Source organism: Bos javanicus, chromosome 25, assembly GCF_032452875.1.
Source record: "Bos javanicus breed banteng chromosome 25, ARS-OSU_banteng_1.0, whole genome shotgun sequence".
Lineage (NCBI taxonomy): Eukaryota > Metazoa > Chordata > Mammalia > Artiodactyla > Bovidae > Bos > Bos javanicus.
The window spans coordinates 3,109,153-3,128,513 of NC_083892.1; the positions used below are offsets into that span (position 1 = coordinate 3,109,153).

A 19,361-nucleotide genomic window follows, 5' to 3' on the forward strand; every position below is an offset into this window, starting at 1 on the left:
ATAAAAAAGAAAGGAAAAAATAAATAAATAAAATGACTTCTATCTCACTAATTATCAAAGAAATGAAATTAGAACCAAGAAGCATCTTTCACTTATCAATATGACGATAAAAAAATAATAAATAAAAATGTCCATTCCTTTTGATCCAGTGGTTCTACGTCTTATAATTTATTATGAGGGAAGTAACTGGACTACTATGCTAAAACGTATGTACAAAGACAGACACCACACTTTGATTAAATTACTGAATACTGGAAAATTCCCTAAATGTCTAGAAAAGGCAGACCAATTAAAAAAAAATTATGGCTACAGACCTCATGAAATCAGATGCAGGCATGAAAAGTAAGGGGGACCTGAGGAGACCCCAGTCAAAGCCACGTGGAATACAAAGGCCTGGAGCCAAGCCCCAACCAAATCCTGGACCCACCGAGCACTGAGAGAGAGAATCACTGTTATCTGGGGCAACTAGGCCCACGCCCCACAGCTACTGAGCCCGCCTGCCCTAGAGCCCGTGAGCTGCAACAAGAGAAGCCGCTGCACTCAGAAGCCCACACACCACAACCAGGGAGCAGCACCTGCTCGCCGCACAGCAGTGGAGACCAGCACGGCCAGAACACCCACAGACAGACCCCGATGACAACGCAGGCCTTCATGCTGCCGAGAGTTAAATGGAACACATTAAGCTACAAAAGAAAGTTATTAAAATAGTACCATAAAGTCATTCAGTTTTTCCTTATCAACTTCATGCATTGTTTGAATGTTTTACAAGAAATGTCTACTATTTTTATAACCAAAAAAAAAAAAAAAAAATCCCACTTTGGGAGGAAAATCAGAAGAATCAGTAGAAAACAATGAACAATTAAATATTTAAAAAAAACTGTAAAAGTACTAGAAAGTGGTACAGGCCTTTGTAAAAATATATAAAGCAGTGGTTCCTAACTAGTCCCCAGTAAAACCTCTTCAAATACAGATTCCCCAGTCTTGCCTCTTAGAGACTACGGTTCACAAGATGGGGGTTGGCGGTGGGGGGTGGGGGGGCGGGGGCGGGTGGACAGAGCTGTTTGTATTCAAGTTCCACAGAGGAGGCTTCCTTACAACAGCTTTATACTTCTTAAAGGTTTTCCAAAATGAACAGGGATGCGCTTTTACAGTTACAATAAAAAGAAACATTCAGGAGAGCCATGCACAGGTGATTCTCATGCAGCGGCAGTCATGAGTATCGGGAGAGCGCCTGGGCCAGACCTGTAACAGTGACCAACAAACCAGGCAACACACGTGACACACACGAGACGAGGCAGACCGTGCAGGTGTCGGTCCTTCTCCAGCCTTCGCCTCTCAAGGACTCTGTGCTGGGTGCCCAACAAGCAGCAGCTCAGTTAACGCCCACCCGTGGCCCAGGGAGGACTAACGCAGGCCCATACAGCCTCATGCGCGGGGGTGGACCTGGGGGCCGCCTAACAGCAGAATTCCCACCTCCTTAACCCTTCTGCGCTCACCTTGTCACAGGGCTGCCCACCTTGCCTTATAAACCATTTGAAGAGAATGTAACAGAAAAACTGAGGGAGGTGGGAGGGGGCTTCGGGATGAGGGACACATATACACCTGTGGCTGATTCATGTCAGAGTATGGCAAAAACCACCACAATACTATGAAGTAACTAGCCCCCAATTAAAATAAATAAATTAAGTTTCTTAAAAAAGAAAAACTGGCCAAGGACAGGAACTAAGCAACTTGAGAAACAAAAACATACTAAACACATGTACTTTCATTCTTACTAGTAATCAAGAAATGCAAATCACAATAATTGGACACTATCTCCTCCTGTCAAAGGACAGAATGATAACCCCCAGCCTTGGGAGCATCATGGGATACTAGTGACCTGCTCCCTGGCTTCTGTTGGAAGGCAATACAACAGTATCCATCACAAGCTTTAAAATTCATGCAATACATTTTGGTAACTCCCATCAGCTCACATGCAATTCCTACTGGTGGAAGGGGAAGGTCACCGGGGAACAGGAGTCGCAGTGTTGCCATCATGACCCCCTGCCTGTAAACATTCTGAACCATGAGTAACAGCAGGTGAACATAAAGTGTACAACCCAAGGGCTGTGGAGAGCACAGCCCACTCACCCCATTTCATTGCTAGATCTATTGTTCTTTGCATGTATCTTGCTGGCATCGTAACTCAACCATCATTTAAACCCCTGTCCATTAAACGGCCTTGAAAGGCAAACATTTTATGTTTATTCTGGTGTATTTCTTAATTTTAAAGGAGCTTGCTGTATTTTTATTAGGTCTGTCGTTGTTACATAGGTCTGAGTAATCAGCACCAACCCCATTTTTTTAAAATGCCCTTTATCCTAAGAACAGGATCACAGATGTGCACAAGGAGTGTGTGTAAAGTTTATCCTGGATTCTTTCTAGAAAAAGAAGTTATTTTTCATGAAGTATCCAAGAACAGATTACAATGTTTGCAAAGGACTCTGCAAACAGTAAGAAGCAGAAAGTGACAAGTCAGAACAGTGAAGGAAAGTGCTTCCTCTGACCACATGACCACAGCCCCCCATCTGCAGGACTGGGGTTCCCGGAGACAACTGTTCAGATCAGCCTGGCCCAGATCTGCCACATAACCAGTGCAGTCCAGATCCCTACTTCTCTGACATCCTCCCCCGACCCACCTGGAAACTTTACTTCTCCCCAGTCTCCACTTAAAAGTCAGGAAATGACACCAAAGTGAACACCAGGTGGGACAAAGGGTTGTTCTGCAATATCTGCTTGTTCTGATTCCCCCAGAAGGACCCTAGAACAGCTGGTTACACAAAGCTTTGCAGTCATAAAATAGAGAAAATGCTCATTAAATGTACTCAGCTATCAAACCAGGAAGAAGTGATAATCACCTGAGATGATAAAGATCAACTGGTAAGAAAGAGAACAGTTATTTAGATAGAATAATGTTTCTTGTGTCTTCTTTTTGTTTGGTGTCTGTTGATTTTTTAACAATAAGATTATCTAACAATTTAAGATTTAAATTCAATAAGGAAATAACTAAAAATGATCAAGGTGGACCAGAATGATTTCTAAGCAATCTTCCAAATCAGAAACACTGATTTCACAGTGGAAAACAAACAGCTAAGTCAAGAAAGAAAACTCATGGGCGAGAGAGCACAGGACAGACAACTGGACAAACCCACTCTCTCCCCTGCCCCAGCGTCACTCCTGTCCACTTGGAGAGTCGATCTGCCTTGGGGGCTGTGTGGTCAAGTACACCTGTGCAAAGAAACCTCGAGGGTAAAAGCTGCTGGATCTACTCCAACAGCCAAGGGGACAGGCCAACCAGATTCACACATCTCAACTGACTTACGAGGTCTTACGGGCATCAGGCCCCGTTACTGTACAACCAGTCCACGAGAATTACCCGTCTACTAACAACTGGCTTCCCAGGTGGCTCAAGGGGTAAAGAATCTGCCTGCCAGTGCAGGTAGACATCAGGGATGCGGGTTTGATCCCTGGGTTGGGAAGGCCCCTGGAGGAGGGCACAGAAGCGCAATCCAGTTCTTGCCTGGAGAACCCCATGGACAGAGGAGCCTGGGGGCTACAGCCCATAAGGCTGAGAAGAAGCAGACACGGCTGAATCGACTCAGCAGGCACAACTTTCAAGGAATTATCTTCTCGACCACCCATCTATATGAACATATTCTTCAAGAACATTTATTACAGTAAGTTTTTGATAACTTGGCAAATTAATCATTTGACAGACATTAGCTTTTGATGGCTTGAGCCTAAGCGCCATTTCAGATAATTGTGGAAAAGGTAAAAAGAAGTTTGGGAAGTTGGGGCCACACGAAGACAGCTGTGACTCTTCAGACAGACACTGCGCTCACATCTTTGGTAGCTGTGACTGTCTCCTTCCAGACCCATTAAATGTGCTGCCTACTGAGTTCTACCTCTTAAAAAAATTTTATATATAGGTATAATCATTTAAGGTATCTACTGAGTTCTTCCTAAAGCAGTCACTTCATTTTCCAGAACGCCTGGTACAGTCCCTGTATTTGCTGCTACCGGGCAGGCAGAAATTCTGACACTAGTGTGTGTACTGGGCACAACTTGTTTAGACACGTAGAATCTGCTTACTAAGTCTCTACTTTACATGAAGTCAAAGACCTGAATGTCTCTGGAGATAATTTATGCTGTTTTACCTAGAGAGCTTCATTGAAGAAAAGGCTATGCTAATTAGACTCTAGAAAAGACATGGTTAATGGAAACTAGTCTTGGAAAGAAGTTAAGTGATTTTTTTTTTTTTTTAGCTCCACTGGGTCTTTGTTGCTGCCTGTAGGCTTCCTCTAGTGTGGAGAGCTGGGGCTACCCTCTAGCTGCGGTGTGTGAGCTTCTCACCGCAGTGGCTTCTCCTGTTGCGGCTCTAAGCTCACAGGCTCAGCAGCTGTGGCACAGGGGCTCAGTGGCTCCGTGGCACGTGGTATCTTCCCAAACCAGGGATCAAACCTGTGTCCCCTGCAGTGGCAGGCAGGTTCCTGACCACTGAACCACCAGGGAAACCCAGTTAAATGATCCTGATTGAGTACTTCCAATACCAGTACAACCAATACAGCTGGTCCCTACTATCAAAGAATACCATAAATATTTCTCAATTTATAGCTTTTTTTATATTTGCAACACATCATATTTTGGGCTTAGACTATGTTTCCCAGGCTGATATTTATTGCTAAAACAAAAGAGGATGAGTTTAAATAGTAGAAAGGATTTATATAGGTGCTGGTAAGAATTTTAGATTAAAAATTACTCTTCAAAGGCCCATAAACTCATCTTCTCATCTTCAAGTTACAGGTGGGGCGATGAGAATAAGAAAGGTAAATGCCTAAAATTACAAGAACTTGGAGGACTAATAGTGAGAGGCAAGCACGCACTTCCCAACACTGTCCCTTGTATTCCAGTTCAATTACTGAGGCATAATTCATAGCCACAGAGTGATTTTCTACAGAAACTGCTCTCACAGTGAAGAGCTGACGACACTACTCACTTGTCGTTCCAGTGAAGGATGAGAGTGCTGGAAGCTCTCCCCCTAGTCCTAGGGTGGAGGGAAACACCAGAGTGCCAGTGATTTTAGATCCATGCTTGTGAAGTACAAGGAACTACAGACAATGCTTTACACACACGAGCATTTAAAGGGCAGCTAAAACTAGGATGAGCCAATCAAAGATGACAACAGGGAGAGACGCTTGGGTTCAGGAAGTTCAATCAGTTCAAGTCTTGATTCCTCAGTGACTGGAAACTGGATATGGAAGATGGAAAATGATGAGAAAATAAGACAAAAAGGGGGAGGGAGACAGTGAAGGTTTCTGAAGGCTGAAGTGGACACAAAGACTAACAAAGCAGGCCACTCCCCAGTGGGCATTTGGGCATCAAGTCCCTGACACTGCAGGGGACAGAGCCTCTGGAAGCCTAATCTACACCAGAATCACTGGAGGAGCATAGTTCCCCCACAAGACGAAGAACAAGTCCATCTACTTGGCAATTATCCTGAACTGTCTTAGAGGGAAGTAGGTGGCACACACTGGAAAACTGAGAAAGAAAAAAACGAAAGTTTCACAATTAACAGTGAGAGACAAAAAGATTCCTCCCTCTTCCTCTAAGAGATTCCGAACCAGGAGGACACAGGGCTCCAGAGGCCAGTCACTCTGATGCAGTGGGTCCACTGACTCACTTCGAAGCAGACAGAACCAACTCCAAGACACACAGCTTGGCCCGGAAGGGCCAGAGCTGATGGCACGTCACCACGAGCTGCCAGCGGCGCTGCCCCCCGGCTCACTCCAGCTGGACCCGCCTCCGCACGGAGTGCCCCGAAGTCACCCTTCCCCACTTCAGAGACCTGAACCAGCAGCTGCCTGGGGGCCCTGTCCAGAGCCTTCAGGTTCCAATTCTCTGACACAAGAACAAAATGAATCCTAACACCACTCCCATGAGCTACTATTTTTCCTTTTGCGAGCAATTTTAACAACTTACTGACCAGAGATGTATTAATTCATTTTTTGTTATCTGAACTTTATTGACCAGAGACGTTTCAACATTCACTTACGTAACAAATTGCTGACCACATGTGTGAGTTTCTGTAAAAATCCCCCAAGCAATAATGTGTTAAATAAGCAGCACTCCTGATTCTTTTCTTTCACTACAACTCTGTCTTTAAAGTCAATCAATCAATTTATTTGGTTGTGCCAGGTCTTAGTTGTGGGACACAAAATCTTTAGTCTTTGTTGCCACATGTGGGATCTAGTTCCCTGATAGGGACTGAACCCAGGGCCCCTGCAGCAGGAACAGAGTCAGCCACTGGGCCACCAGGGAAGTCCCTCCTCCATTACAAGTTCACAATGGCAGATTCTCTGTAATACAGTTCTTAGTTTTTCTCAAAACAACAACAAAAAACCCCAACACACATGAACTTCCTGTTAGAAATAACCCTGTGGGAGACCACAGTGGGGCGCCCACAGCAGACTCCAGAGAGAAACTGACGGTGGGGCCCCTCTGGTCACCAAACCTTCTCAGGTGAGATAAGCCCAGAGGTGCCCCACCTGAAACGGGGCCCCTTCAAAACAACCCCACACCCGTCATGAAGGTCAGCAACAGCGGAATGGACAATCCGGTTCCAGCTGATACCCGAATTCCGCCCCCTTCCTGCTAACGCTCCCGTGCTCTGTTATGACCTTTTCAGGTGAAAATGGCAAGAAGGGCAACGTCACTGAGGGGTCAGGCGGCCCCCACTTCCAGAGGACTGCCCTGGGACAACTCCGCTCCACCTGGGCAAACTTCTCCTTTGAGATGGCCCATGTGGACCTTGAAGCCAGGCTACAGAAAGACAATCCAACCTATGCCCCCACCAAAATCACTCTTCTTCATCAGTAAAACTTACATTATTTTGAAATTCTTACATCCATGTGAGTAGTCCTAGAAAACTGGATAGTGAGCACGTACATTTAATAGTTGTCACCCTTCTTAATTCACATTGTAAACAATAGCATACATACTGAATCTTATTAGACCTAAAACTTGACTGATTTCAAAGATGCTACAATGTGGGGGGGGGGGGGGGGGAAGTGCACCTTAGAATCAGGAAATACAGAGTAATAATATGGTGAAAATTCTAAGAACTTCAAAAATCTGTAGAAAGTTAAGAAATTACAAATAAAATGGCCGAAGACAGAGCTGCAATGAAATCCATGTGAAAATTTAGGGAGATGTGGCATTTGCTCTTGAACGCTGTCCTGGGGATATGGATGCCCTCAACAAGGACCCCATCTGCAATGGGAGCTCTTTGCCCTTCGGAGCTCCCGGCAGCACAACCCAGAGGGAGACCTCAGAGCATGGCGAGCCACAGGTTTCCATGACTACGGGCCACACGCTCCCTGACCGCCCACACATCTACCTGTACACTCCAGCGATGATCTTTGGCCCTCACTTCGCTCACCACCTCAACAGTCACCATCCCCTCTCAGTCTCCTCTCCTACCTTCAGGGACATCGCCAGCCCCCTGGACAGTGGCCACCCTACTTGTATGTCTGTCCACCTGCCTGGCCTCTTCACCTGGACATCTCACAAGCATCTCAAGAGGAGCAGGTCTAGGGTGGAATTACGAACACCCTCTCCTTCATCACCCTTTTCCCAGCCTGCTCCTCTGCTAGCTCTTTAAATGGTCCCACCACCCACCAAGTCATCTCTCATGGTGACCCTACTCTAGCGGCAAATCTTGTCTGGTCTCCTGTCCCTACTGTGACCTGTCTCCTCTAGCCTGGACCACTGCAGCGGCCACTGCCACCCACAGCCTCCCTGAGATAGCTCCAGCTGAGCCCCCAGTACTCACCTCACACCACTTTCCCCTCCTCCTTCCCTGGACTTCCGCTGGCTCCCATTCAAGCCATGCTCTTCCAGAGCCCTGGGGTCTCCACGGCTTCTGCTCACCCTCTCTAACTTGCCCTTAAACCCCATTCTTGGTGCAGCTCTCTCTCTGATGGTTCCATCTAAGGAGGTCCCTGTGTCAACCTCAACCTCTGTGTGCTACTCAGACCTGCTGGGGCAGTCTGTATTTGATTATTTGTTTTCCATCACCACCACCGCCCCCCCCCACGCCCGCAATTCCATGGGGGTGAGCGCTACATCACTCACAGCCACATTCCAGATACACCTGGGCTCAGAAAAGAGGCTCAACAAAAGTGGCAAATTAAAGGACTGGCCACACCCCTGGCTTCCTCTGCACCCCCAGTGATGGAGAGGAGACAGGCACGAGCCCCTTGGCCAAAGACCGAGTGTCTCAATGGTTCCACAGAGAGCTCAACCAGGGCACCAGGTGAGCTGGAGTCAGAGTCCCAAACTCACCCAATCAACACACAGAACCTCGCTGGGTTTTACAAGGTCACTCTCCAAAGCACGACAAAAACCACAAGAACACTCAAGGTGCAAATTTCTCTCTCTTTTTTCTAAAGAGACCTAAGTCTTTGGTAACTGCTTCCTTCCTGCAGACAACAATCTCTGAGCCCCAACAGGCCAGATACAATTTAGGAAGTTCAAGGAAGACCACCAAATATGTTTGAGGAACTGATATAAGTGATATAAACACCCCAAAGAGCCTGGAGCCCCTAAAACATGATGGCCAGGACCACTGAAAGAGTTCTGGGCCTTGCAGACAACAGGCTACAAGCCCTGAATAAACTCAGGCGCATCCTCAGCCTCCTCGTCTGTAAAACAGGAGGTGAATGATGTCTTTCAAGAGGCTGTGAAAGAGTAAGGTAGGACACACGATGAGAAAGCTCTTGGATACTAGGCAAGTGACGCGCCCTCGCGCCCCGCTCCTCTGACGGTCCCCACCAGCCCCTGTGTGCACCCAATAGCGCGAAGGCCGAGGCTTCAGACGTACATGCTGGTGAAGCTCTGGTGTCTCATGGGTGAACGTCTGAGGACCTTACTCCAAAGACAACAGCTGCGCATCACTTCCCGGGTCCACCTGGGTCCCCATGGGAAAGCGGTGGCTAGGCTGGCACAGACCAAGGCGCTGCCCCAGTTCACCATGCTGTCCAGAGGGGCCCAAGGATGGGGGAGGGTGGGGTGGGGGGAAGAGATGGTCTCATTTGTTAGCTTCACAGACAGAAGGATGAGATTTTATCACTACTGCCTCCTCTAACCGTTCCCCAGGGCAGGGGCTTTCAACTGGGGCGGGCTGGGGGTGGTGGGGGTTAGGCAGGGAAAGAAAGGGAATGGGGGAGGGCTGGGAGCACTGAGTGGTGAAGGCCAGGGATCCTGCTAAGTATCCCACAACATACAGCATGGCCCGTGCAAGTGAGAAACCTCCAGCAGAGAGAAGCCCTTCCACAGCCCAGAGCTCCAGGCCATGCGCAGGTAGACAGAGAAGCTTCTTTCCCGTCTGGTCTGACCCTGCCCTTGATCAGCGCACCAGTCCTGGGAACTCAGTCCCTGGAGCCGCAGAGGTGGGCAGAGGTGGGCAGAGGACCACAGGGAAGCGCTTCTGCCACTAGACTGTGCATGAAGGAGAGAGGGTGAAAAAGCGGGGCTGGAGAAAATTTTAAAGAAGAAAAGAGAGGAAAAAGTTGGGTCACGGTTTCCCAGACTACAAAACACAGGATGTCTGTGAAAAGCAAACACTTTTACTCCCGAAGCCAAAATGTGCTCCAGGTCCCTGAGCAAACCCAGGGGACAATCAGCAGTGCTGAAGTCCACACGACTGCCCCCCAGTGAGGACTCGAGGAGGCAAGGTTAGGGAGAGCGGCGCTGGGGGGTGGGGGCGGGGGCGTGCGAGAAGCAGTGGGCTTTGCCTTAAGTTCTGGATCTGCCTGGCTGCGAACAGAGCGATCCTGGCCACACACCGTTACTGGAGAGAGAGAAGCAGACTCAGGAGAGTCACAGAGATGCCCACAAGGAGAAGCGGTCAGAACTCGGAGCAGCTTGAGGACAAGCCTCATCACTCATACTCTCTCTTGTTTTAAGATGTGAGAATGTGGCAAACAGAGCAAACCTGATCAGGACACCTCGATATCACCCCATGTCCTGATTTTTATCAAAAACAAAGAGAAAGAGACCCAGCTCTTTCTGCTTCCAACAACCTCCAGACTCCTAAGTACTGTAAGTACTTAGTTCTGGCAAATGTCCCAAGTTACCGAAGATGCTAACATCCAGGGAAGCCGGTGATAGTGATAGAGGAATTCTCTGGGATATCTTCACAACAAATACTCCAAGTTACAGTTTTTAAAAAATCAAAAGACCAAGAACCACCTTTTTTGAACATAACCCCCAGCTTTCTTCTGAGTCAGCCCAGATGGCTCCGCATAGCTGAGTGGCCGGCAGCCCTGGGCTGGCCCAGGGAAAGGAGAGTGGCTGCTGCAGGCCCTGACCCCACACCAAAGGCACATCAGAGACGCAGCGGCCGTGTGTGCACAGTGAGGTCCGACAGAAGAACACACTTCCCGTGAGTGGCTGGAACTCAAGCTATTCCATCTTGCGGCACAAAGGAGCTATTTCCCACTGATCCCTGGGTTAGTGAGATCGAGAGTTACAAGGACAGTTTCTATTTTATAAGTAGGAAATCTCAGGGAGAATGAAGACACGTGAAGCCATCTGTCAAGTCAGACAGGACACACATATCTCCAGAGAAGTCACAGTTCTCTGAGATAAATGTCCTTCGTTTGACTGTGACACAAATTGATGGGCTTCTTCTACTGACAGCCTCAACCTCTGAAAGACAGGAAGTGTAAAAAAGCCAAAAAAGCCCATGTTCCCCATTCTCTCAGCTCTCCTACTGAATCAGAGGGTGACTCTGGAGGAAAGTCAAAGTGACTCACAAACCCCCTCCCTCCTGGTAGGGACCATGGGAGGACTAGCTGAATCATCTTTACTAGCCCCTTATAGGCAGCTCATAACAGAAAATTAAACTCACGGAGACAGCACACACACAGGAAATACGTGTTATTTTCCTATCACCTACAACACAGTTCTAGCCTTAGATCTTCACTGTCAGCACGATGAAAATCCACACACCGAAGCACCCACTGGAGACCCACAGCTCTGAGACCAAGGGCAACTCACCATGTTTGGCACGTTGGTGACTGAAGCGTTCTTGATGTCTGCGGCAAACGGAGGCAAGCTGTTGACCATGCTCTGCTTGCTCGGCAGCTGAGGGTTCACTCCAGGGGCTCCCATCTGCTGCCCTCCAGTTTGACTAAAGGGTTGTCCAAATGGACTTGTGTTACCAGTCATTCCCATCTGAAACAGAAAGAGCAACATCAGCCGTCCTGACATGACCACTTATGAAAGGAAGGGTCTCAGAAATGTTCACTGTGACCCACTGAAGCAAAAATCATTACTTCCCTTTGGCACCTTCATTTCAATTATAAATTAAAGGTGAATTCTCAGGGTTCACAGTTAGCATTATGAACAGAGCAACTTGCTCAAATGGCTACAGACTAAAGACAGAAGACAAGTAAAGCCGCTTCCAGCATCCTGTCTGTTCCCTCCTCCTAAACATCACCCCAGAGCCCATGCTCTTCTACCCGCACCCCTAAGCCTGACTCCCTCTCCGCGCTGCCATGCTGACTGAGGCACTGACAGTCAGAAGATCATGTGGAAAACAAAACCTTTCGAGTCACTGACAAAGGGGAGCTCCTTCAGCTTAATCCTTAATTACTCTGTAAGTAGCTTCTTTCAGCTACCACCTCCCTCAATCAGATTTAAGTTTCCATCAGTTCAAAATGCACAGTAGAAATACTGACAAAGAAATGATATAATGTCTGGGGTTTGCTTTAAAAGAACCTTGTAAAGCAAGAGGTAGTGTTCCTGGAGAGTGACTGGACAAATGCTGGTGACTCCTCACCCAGGGACAGGTGCAGGGGGTTGTTATACTAGCCCCTCTAATATTGTACGTGTTTGGGAGTTTTCCATTATAAAGTCTTATTAGTCGCTAAGCCATGTCCAATTCTTTGCAATCCCAAGGACTGTAGCACACCAGCCTCCTCTGTCCATGGGGATTCCCAGGTAGGAATACTGGAGTGGGTAGCCATTCCCTTCTCCAGAGGATCTTCCCAATCCAGGGACCAAACCTGTGTCTCCTGCACTGGCAGTGAAATAAAATAATCTATACAGTAGACAAAGCCAAGAGTGGGAAGGAGGGATTCCACCTATGCCTCAGGGAGGGGGTCAGCAACCCCCTGGGGGGTCCCCTGCAGTCAAGAGGCCACAACAGGACCCCTCAGCTCCAACCTCCACACCCGTGAGTCCCCACAGGGAGGCCCTGCTGCTCAGCTGCCCCCCTGGAGAAGGAGCAGCAGAGATGCGTTACTGAGAGACGGGCTTTTCTAGCCTGCCCGTCTTTGCTCTCTCACGAAGCTGCAACAGCCCATCTGCTGCCTACTGTCTGTTCTACTTTGCTGGGGTCCTGGTGCATCTGAGGTTTAGCAACGGGGAGGCAGGAGTCCCCCGAAGAGAAGACCACCCCGCTTCCCTAGGGGAGAGTTTCCATTCAAGAAATCACAGCTCAGTTCTCTCCACCAGCCTCGCATGGTGACTGCAGCACCAGCCCGTTCACACAGGCCAACTTGGGTTCCTTCCTTTCCCTCACCTGAAAGATGAGCCCGCACAAGGCAACTGCATTATTTCTTTTGGCTCTAAAATTTTAGATTGCAAACAAATAGATGCTCAACACAATTGAGGCTTTTCTGCTGAAATATCCACATAAAAACACAAAACCAAATGACTGTAACCAAAAAGATCTTGTCTAGCATTTTCATAGGTACTGGTGGTTTCCACACGTAGCCTCACAGCTGATACTCTCATTTTCCGAACATCTTAGCTACCATTTCTGCCCTATTTGCTCTGAGTAAACTGAAACGAATTTGAACAACTAAAACTCAAAGTCAACTTGAGTAAACTGAAGGAAAAACAAATTCTCCACAAAGCCCACAAGGAGATTCCACTTTAAATCCACATGACTTAATCAAGGAGAGATTTAATAGACAAACTTTTTCTTAACATAAAGGACATTTCTGATTTTCAGCTAGGTTCCTTCAGTTGTTATCTGAAACTAAGAAGAAATGAACCAAAACCCTGTATTTTCAGGAAGTGTTACACTAAATTAACTCTGCATAATGATTATTTCTTGTAGAAATTCTGCTTTAAAAAAACATTATTTATTTTGGCTGCACTTAGTCTTTGTTGCTGCTCACGGGTTTTCTCCAGTTGCGGTGAATAGGGGCTGCTCTCCAGCTGCAGGGAGGGACCTCTCATCGCAGTGGCTTCTCTTGTCCTGGAGCACAGGCTCAGCAGCTGCGGCCCACAGGCTTAGTTGCCCGAGCCATGTGGGATCTTCCCGGACCAGAGAGCGAATCCACATCCCCTGCATTGGCAGGTGGATTCTTAACCACTAGACTGCCAAAAGGTCTGAATTGCTGTTTCATTGCACTGTTCTCAGAGCCCCAAGAATTTGTGGAAAAAACAGTTGTAATTTCCATTTCCTAAACTTCATTTAAAATTTCTCTATTTAGGAGTAAGTATATCGGGAGACACATGCATCTATTCGCCCTCCATGAACCTCTGCCACGGCCAGCCAGCGTTTACTGAGTGCCTGCTATGAGCCAAGCCTGGTTCAGAGCGCACTGAGTGCAATTTCCCTGCATGCAATGGAGCTCGCTTCTCGTAACCACCGATCTGATAAACAAGAAAAATCAATGTTCTTTTGAAGTTTCTGGTACTGATGAGCCAGAATGGGCGGAGCTGGGGGGAAGTAAAGGCAACTGTCCCTGCACGGATCTAACTGTCCCAGACAGGCCCTTCAGTGCACAGCAAGAAGTGAATACCAGGAGGCCCACGAGCTGCCAGAGGGGACCTGTGTGGTTCAAAGGTCATCAGGCCTGTCAAAAACACCTAAGGCGCTGCAAACATCTGGACAGTGTTCACAAGCGCACCTTGCCAGGGTGAACACCTGGTGCGTACTGATCTGCTCGGCTGGCGACTACTTGCCTGGTGAGTCGCTGGGGCAAAGCACCAGTGCTGTGAACTCTGACAGATTTCATCAGGAAATGTGTTCTCACTTTTTCTTCTTGGCCATCCCATAGTGAAGGAAAGCTCTCAACGTGGGTTCTACCCTCATCGGGCAAGAACCAAGGTAAAGTCAAAGATCAGAGATTTCAGGTAAGGAATGGCCAGCTCACAGAGATGATGCGTTTTAAAAATAGGGGAAAATCCCACCCTCAGCCTATGACACCGCACTCCAAAGATGAACCAAAGTGAGTCCTGGCTACCGACAGGATCAGGCTCCAAGGTCAACCTCAGCTCCCTGGTCCAGGCCAGACCCTCTTCAACATCAGAGCTAACAGAGGCCAGGTAAGGACAGTCCTTTAACAGTCCCCCCAGCCTTCGGCCAAGTAGGCCCCCTGGTCCCAGCTATCTCCTGGCAGAGCCTGGGAGAACTGGAACGCTGCTCTCTAGTCTTAGCCTGCAGTTCTGAGTAACCCCTTTCATGTCCAGAGATTTCTAGATTTCTGATTTCCTGTATCTACTCTCCTTTGATCAGATTGAACATTCCCAAGTCTAGTTACCACAGGTTTTTTAGCACCAACACTCATGATGAAACTGTATAAATAAAGATGTTTGTCTAACTCCAATTAATAAAACCTACATATTTAATTTCCCAACAGTTACTTGATAGCAACTTAGTAAACTTTATTTTCAACTGAAGTTTATCAAATTTTGGGTTAAGGCTGCTCCAAAAACAGCACATAGTCTTCTCAATAAAATTCAAAAAGTAGAAGAGCAGAAACAGGCAACCGTTCAGTTAATGGTGCAATTTATATATGAACAAATTAAAGTCTATACAGTAAGTATTTATATTCTGCCTCATTCAGCAACAGCCCATACATGTTAAAATATCCTTTCACTCTATTCTTCCAGAGCCCTTTTAAACATTTAATTCAAGTTGAATCTTGGAAAATAGGAAAAGTTAACTATAGTAAGTAATGGAAAAAGACAATTTCCCCCAGAATGAAATCTAAATTAAATACTGCTTTATAAGTCTACCAAGTTTTCCCATGAAAAAGCATTCCTATGATCAAGTTTATCTATCAATCACTTGAGAACCTACTCCCTAGCTGTTCATCACTTCACCGAGAGAATAAAGACACATAAACTACAGCCATGTGTACCAGGGAAGACAACCCCCTAAACCTGCCCCCCGAAAGTAGTGTCAGCACTGCAGCCTGCGCCCGCCCCAGATGGCAGGGCTCTGAAGCATGAGAGCAGATGAGGAAGCCGGTCTTTAGGGCTCAGTCCAGCAAACCTGAGCGATGCCTGCACACAAAGCGTGCGAAACAAAGACAGTGTCCACAGCCAATTCTGGTGACGGCGTCTGGCCCATCAATCAAAAACAGCTCAAGTTCTGAGTTGCTGGGCCAACAGGTGAGTGACCACCAGCCCAGAAGCAGGACAGAGCAGACAACGTGCTCTCTCCACTCTGACAGACGCAGGGTGCAGACACACTGAAGATTTATAATAGGACACAGCTCTGTGCAATTACTTGTCATAATAGTATTTATGACAATCCAGACTAAATCTGTCTTTGGCACAAAACCAGGATGAAATTTCTTGCCTTCCTGGAATCTCTGTCTCCTCTGTGTCCCTGGGCCCCAGTACATAGTGGGTACTTGACTAGTATTTGGGGAGAGAACCAAATAAATGAACATCCAAGAGACCACTGCATCCTGCAGCCCGCCCCAGAATAACAGAACCCCCAACATCAGCACCGAGGGCGGGGGGCGTTTGCTCAAAGCACTGTGACCCAGTCACTGCAGGCAGGCACAGATGAGGGTCACCCCTAGGTATAGGGGGCACTCGAGGAGGCAGAACAGGTTCCTTTCTGACTTTCAAACAGTCACCATGAGGATCTCAGCTACAGGCTGCAACAGACAGGCTGCCAGTCCACTGGCCTGTGCTGAAGGTTGAGCACAAAGAGAGCACGCACTCGAAGTTGGTCTTACAGAATGAACACAGTTTTGTGCCCCGTGACAGCACAGACAGCACCCCAGCCTGGCTGTGCTACAGCACTCTGCGCTTGCATGCCCTAGGCCAGCAAACCCCTTGCTTTGGTGCAAGGCCTCAGCCAGGCTCCAGCCCAGAGCCTCCCACTGGTGCTCTGCAACTCTGGTCCATCAGCACCCACGGTCACCTCTGGCTGCCAACGGCCTCCGCTGCTGACCTCAGTGTGGGAACAAATATTTCCATCTTCTATTTGTGTCAGACTATGACAGCTACCAACATTATTGATAAGAACACAAGCTGTGAGCTCCCAGAGTGCAGGGAGATGCTCTCCACACACTACACTAACCCGGAGACGATCTCTGCTGCCGCCCTCACTCAGGGAATCAAGTAAGGTAGTAACTGAACACGAGAGAACTCACTCGGGCGTGAGCTGGGAGGAACCGTGGTCATGCAGGCTCCTCCCCAGCAGTCTCCACCACAGCAGCAAGCCAGTCCCGCTCCTTTGGTGGGAACGGGAACGGAGAAACTCTTTCCCTGCAGGCAGGGCCACCTCACGGTGCAGCCCACCCCCACCCCCAACTGGCCACCTGAACTCTGCGGGGATGACAGGGCAGGCCGGGGCCCGCTGGGCAGTTGACGTGGGGAGGGGTGCTGGGGCGGCCGCGCTTGTACACATTTTGTGTGATGTGTGTTTCTGAAAGAAAAGATCCACTATTAGGTTCTCAAAAGGGGTCCTGAGATCCCCTAAAGTATAAAGACACCTGCCCTGGGGAAGGCAGCTCCCTGAGTCTTGCGGGAGGACAAAGGACAAACTCCCCCCAGACTTCACACACCCCCGCCACACACGGCCTTTCCCAGGAGCAGACTCCTGTCCAGAGACATCAACCACCCACAGAACCACCATCCTCACAAATGAACTCTTCCCAGTCTCCATCTCCAAACAGCCTCCTGCAACACACACGCACAGGAAGGATCAGATCACAACCATTTAGGAGCTAACAGCTTGATAGGGACACACTGGGTGACCAGCTGAGCGCATCAGGAACGATGGTAACAGGGAGGATGTCCAGGAGAGTGGCAGGACAGCCAGGAGCACGTTTATCGTCATGGCCCCACCAGTGCGTCAGCCAGCAGCCGATACCGAGTCTGATGTGGTTTTGATGAGCCCACTAAACACGTTGTTTTTTCAAAAGCTGAATTCTTCCTCACACCTTGATACACACTTAAAACCACACTACACAGCAGAAAGATCAGGGGAAGTACTGCGCGTGCGTGCGCGCACACACATACGTGTGTGTGTGTGTGTGTGTGTGTGTGTGTGTGTAAGTGTAACTGACACTGGTCAGGAAAAACAAAAACAAAATACAGCCTTCAGTGTTAAGTTTAGGAGGGACAAAAGGACAGGTTAGAACTGTCAGCTGGAAGGCCTCAGAGAGAATCTAGTTAAAACTTACACTTCGTGGATGAGGAAAGGGTAGCCCAGAGAGCTCAGGAACACAGCAAGTCACTGGTGAACCTGGCGGTGGCTCGTCCACCCCACCCAAGGCCCCGCCCCCGAGGCCCCGCCCCCGAGGCCCCGCCCCCGAGGCCCCGCCCCCGAGGCCCCGCCCCCGGCAGAGCCACCCGAACTCATACTGCCAGCCTCGAGCTCTGGGCACTGCTGGACAGAGACAGGCTCAGTCCACGAAGACCAGGCGTCAGCAACCATGGCCCCAGGGCCAAAGCAGCTCAAAGCCTATTTTTGAAAAAACAAACAAACGTTTTACTGGAACACAGCCACAAACAAGACTGCACTCAGAGGCAGTAAGACACTGCGGTTAAGCCTGTGGACGCTGGGGATATTTACCTGGTCTGAGGGTGGCCCTGCCACTTGCTGGTGTGTGACCTTGGATAATTTACTTAAGCATCTCTGTGCCCGAGTTTTATCGTCTGTAAAATGGAGTTAAGAGGAGGTGCGGCCTCCTCTTAGGGTCCTGTTAGAATCAGGTGGGTTCACTACATGAAGCACCAGAAGAGTGACTGCCATGCACAGCAGGTGCTGCCGGTGTTGGCTGCTGTGTTACCACTTGGCTTTGGGGGGAATTATTTCACACCAGATGCAGTTTCTTTCATAAGTACGCTTAGGCTAATAATAATAAAGCAAATGAACATTTTTCAGAGAATGCATGATAGTGAGGAGTGGTTCAAACACGGAGGATCAGAGGGAGAAGCCAGCTGGGATTACTGGCATTTGATGATGAGACATTTTCAGAGAAACATGAAATAAACTTGTGACAAAAACAATCTTGTGCATTTACTAGTTGTAGATATACTTTTAACAGACAACTGTGTTCTAACTGTCCTAGCAAATCACAAAATTTTCAGTTTTCATTCTAGATTGTTTGCCAGCAAAAAATAAGTCAGAATGTTCACTTTGAACTTAAAATAGATTTTAAGCAGAAACAATATACAGTCAAAATACCCTAGACTAATGTTCCTGGGTTGAAGTTTAAATCAAAACATAGAAGAACTGAGTAAGAAAGAACATTCCCACAAAAAAGAGACTGAAGTGACGCCCACTCACAAGCTGGCCACGACAAAGCAACGAATGTTCCCTTTGATGTGGCTTCGACCTAACCTGACAGGTTTATTAACCTGAAGTTTTTCGCATCTTTCTTCACACGCTGCTCTACACATAAAACCACAAATTCATATACAGTGTGTAAAAACACAATTTGGTATGCCATGAGCAAAAATATGCCAAATAATTGAAGAGCCAGAAGCATTCATTCTTTTCCATGACCAAAGAAACAAAACAACAAAAAACAAACCAGAACAACCCCAGGACTACCCTAGTTTGGCCACATCGTCTGTAAAGCCAAAAGCATTCTCTCTTGGCAACCTGATAGTGCTGGGAGAAAGCCAAGAAAAACAGTTTTCATGGAAAGACACGGCTGTATTCAGTTGTCTGCTATCACCCGCTTGCTCTTGGAATCCTTCCAGTACCTCAACCTGGCAAATAAAGGGTAAGAGAATACGCAAACGGGTTGCGATGCCAAAGCCATCACCTGGCCGTGCAGAGTCACCTGGAGTGAGGGAACTGGGCGGAAGACCCCGAGTATGGGAGAAATCACCTCACGACGCCTCCAGCTTTGAAAGTATTCAGGGAAACACACAGCCCCCCAAGTCTGAAGACCCCCCTTAGACTAATAAACTGCAACTGGAAAACGGGTGGAAAGAAGTATGTACTGACTCTCCTGGTGCTGCCCTCGGATGGTGTGTGAGCAGAGTGTGACTTAGAACATGGAAGCTCCTAAAGGGAAGATGAAGGACAGCAGATCACC

The 19,361-nt window shown here is 48.0% G+C and overlaps 1 protein-coding gene across 1 annotated transcript in view; it reads right to left on the reverse strand.

Moving 5' to 3' along the window:
• CREBBP (CREB binding protein) overlaps positions 1-19,361 on the reverse strand; it is a 119,134-nt gene that overhangs the window by 53,153 nt on the left and 46,620 nt on the right. Inside the window, exon 3 of the mRNA XM_061401010.1 lies at positions 11,101-11,277. Within this exon, the coding sequence (XP_061256994.1) occupies positions 11,101-11,277 (177 nt within the window). The remainder of the gene's footprint in view (positions 1-11,100; positions 11,278-19,361) is intronic.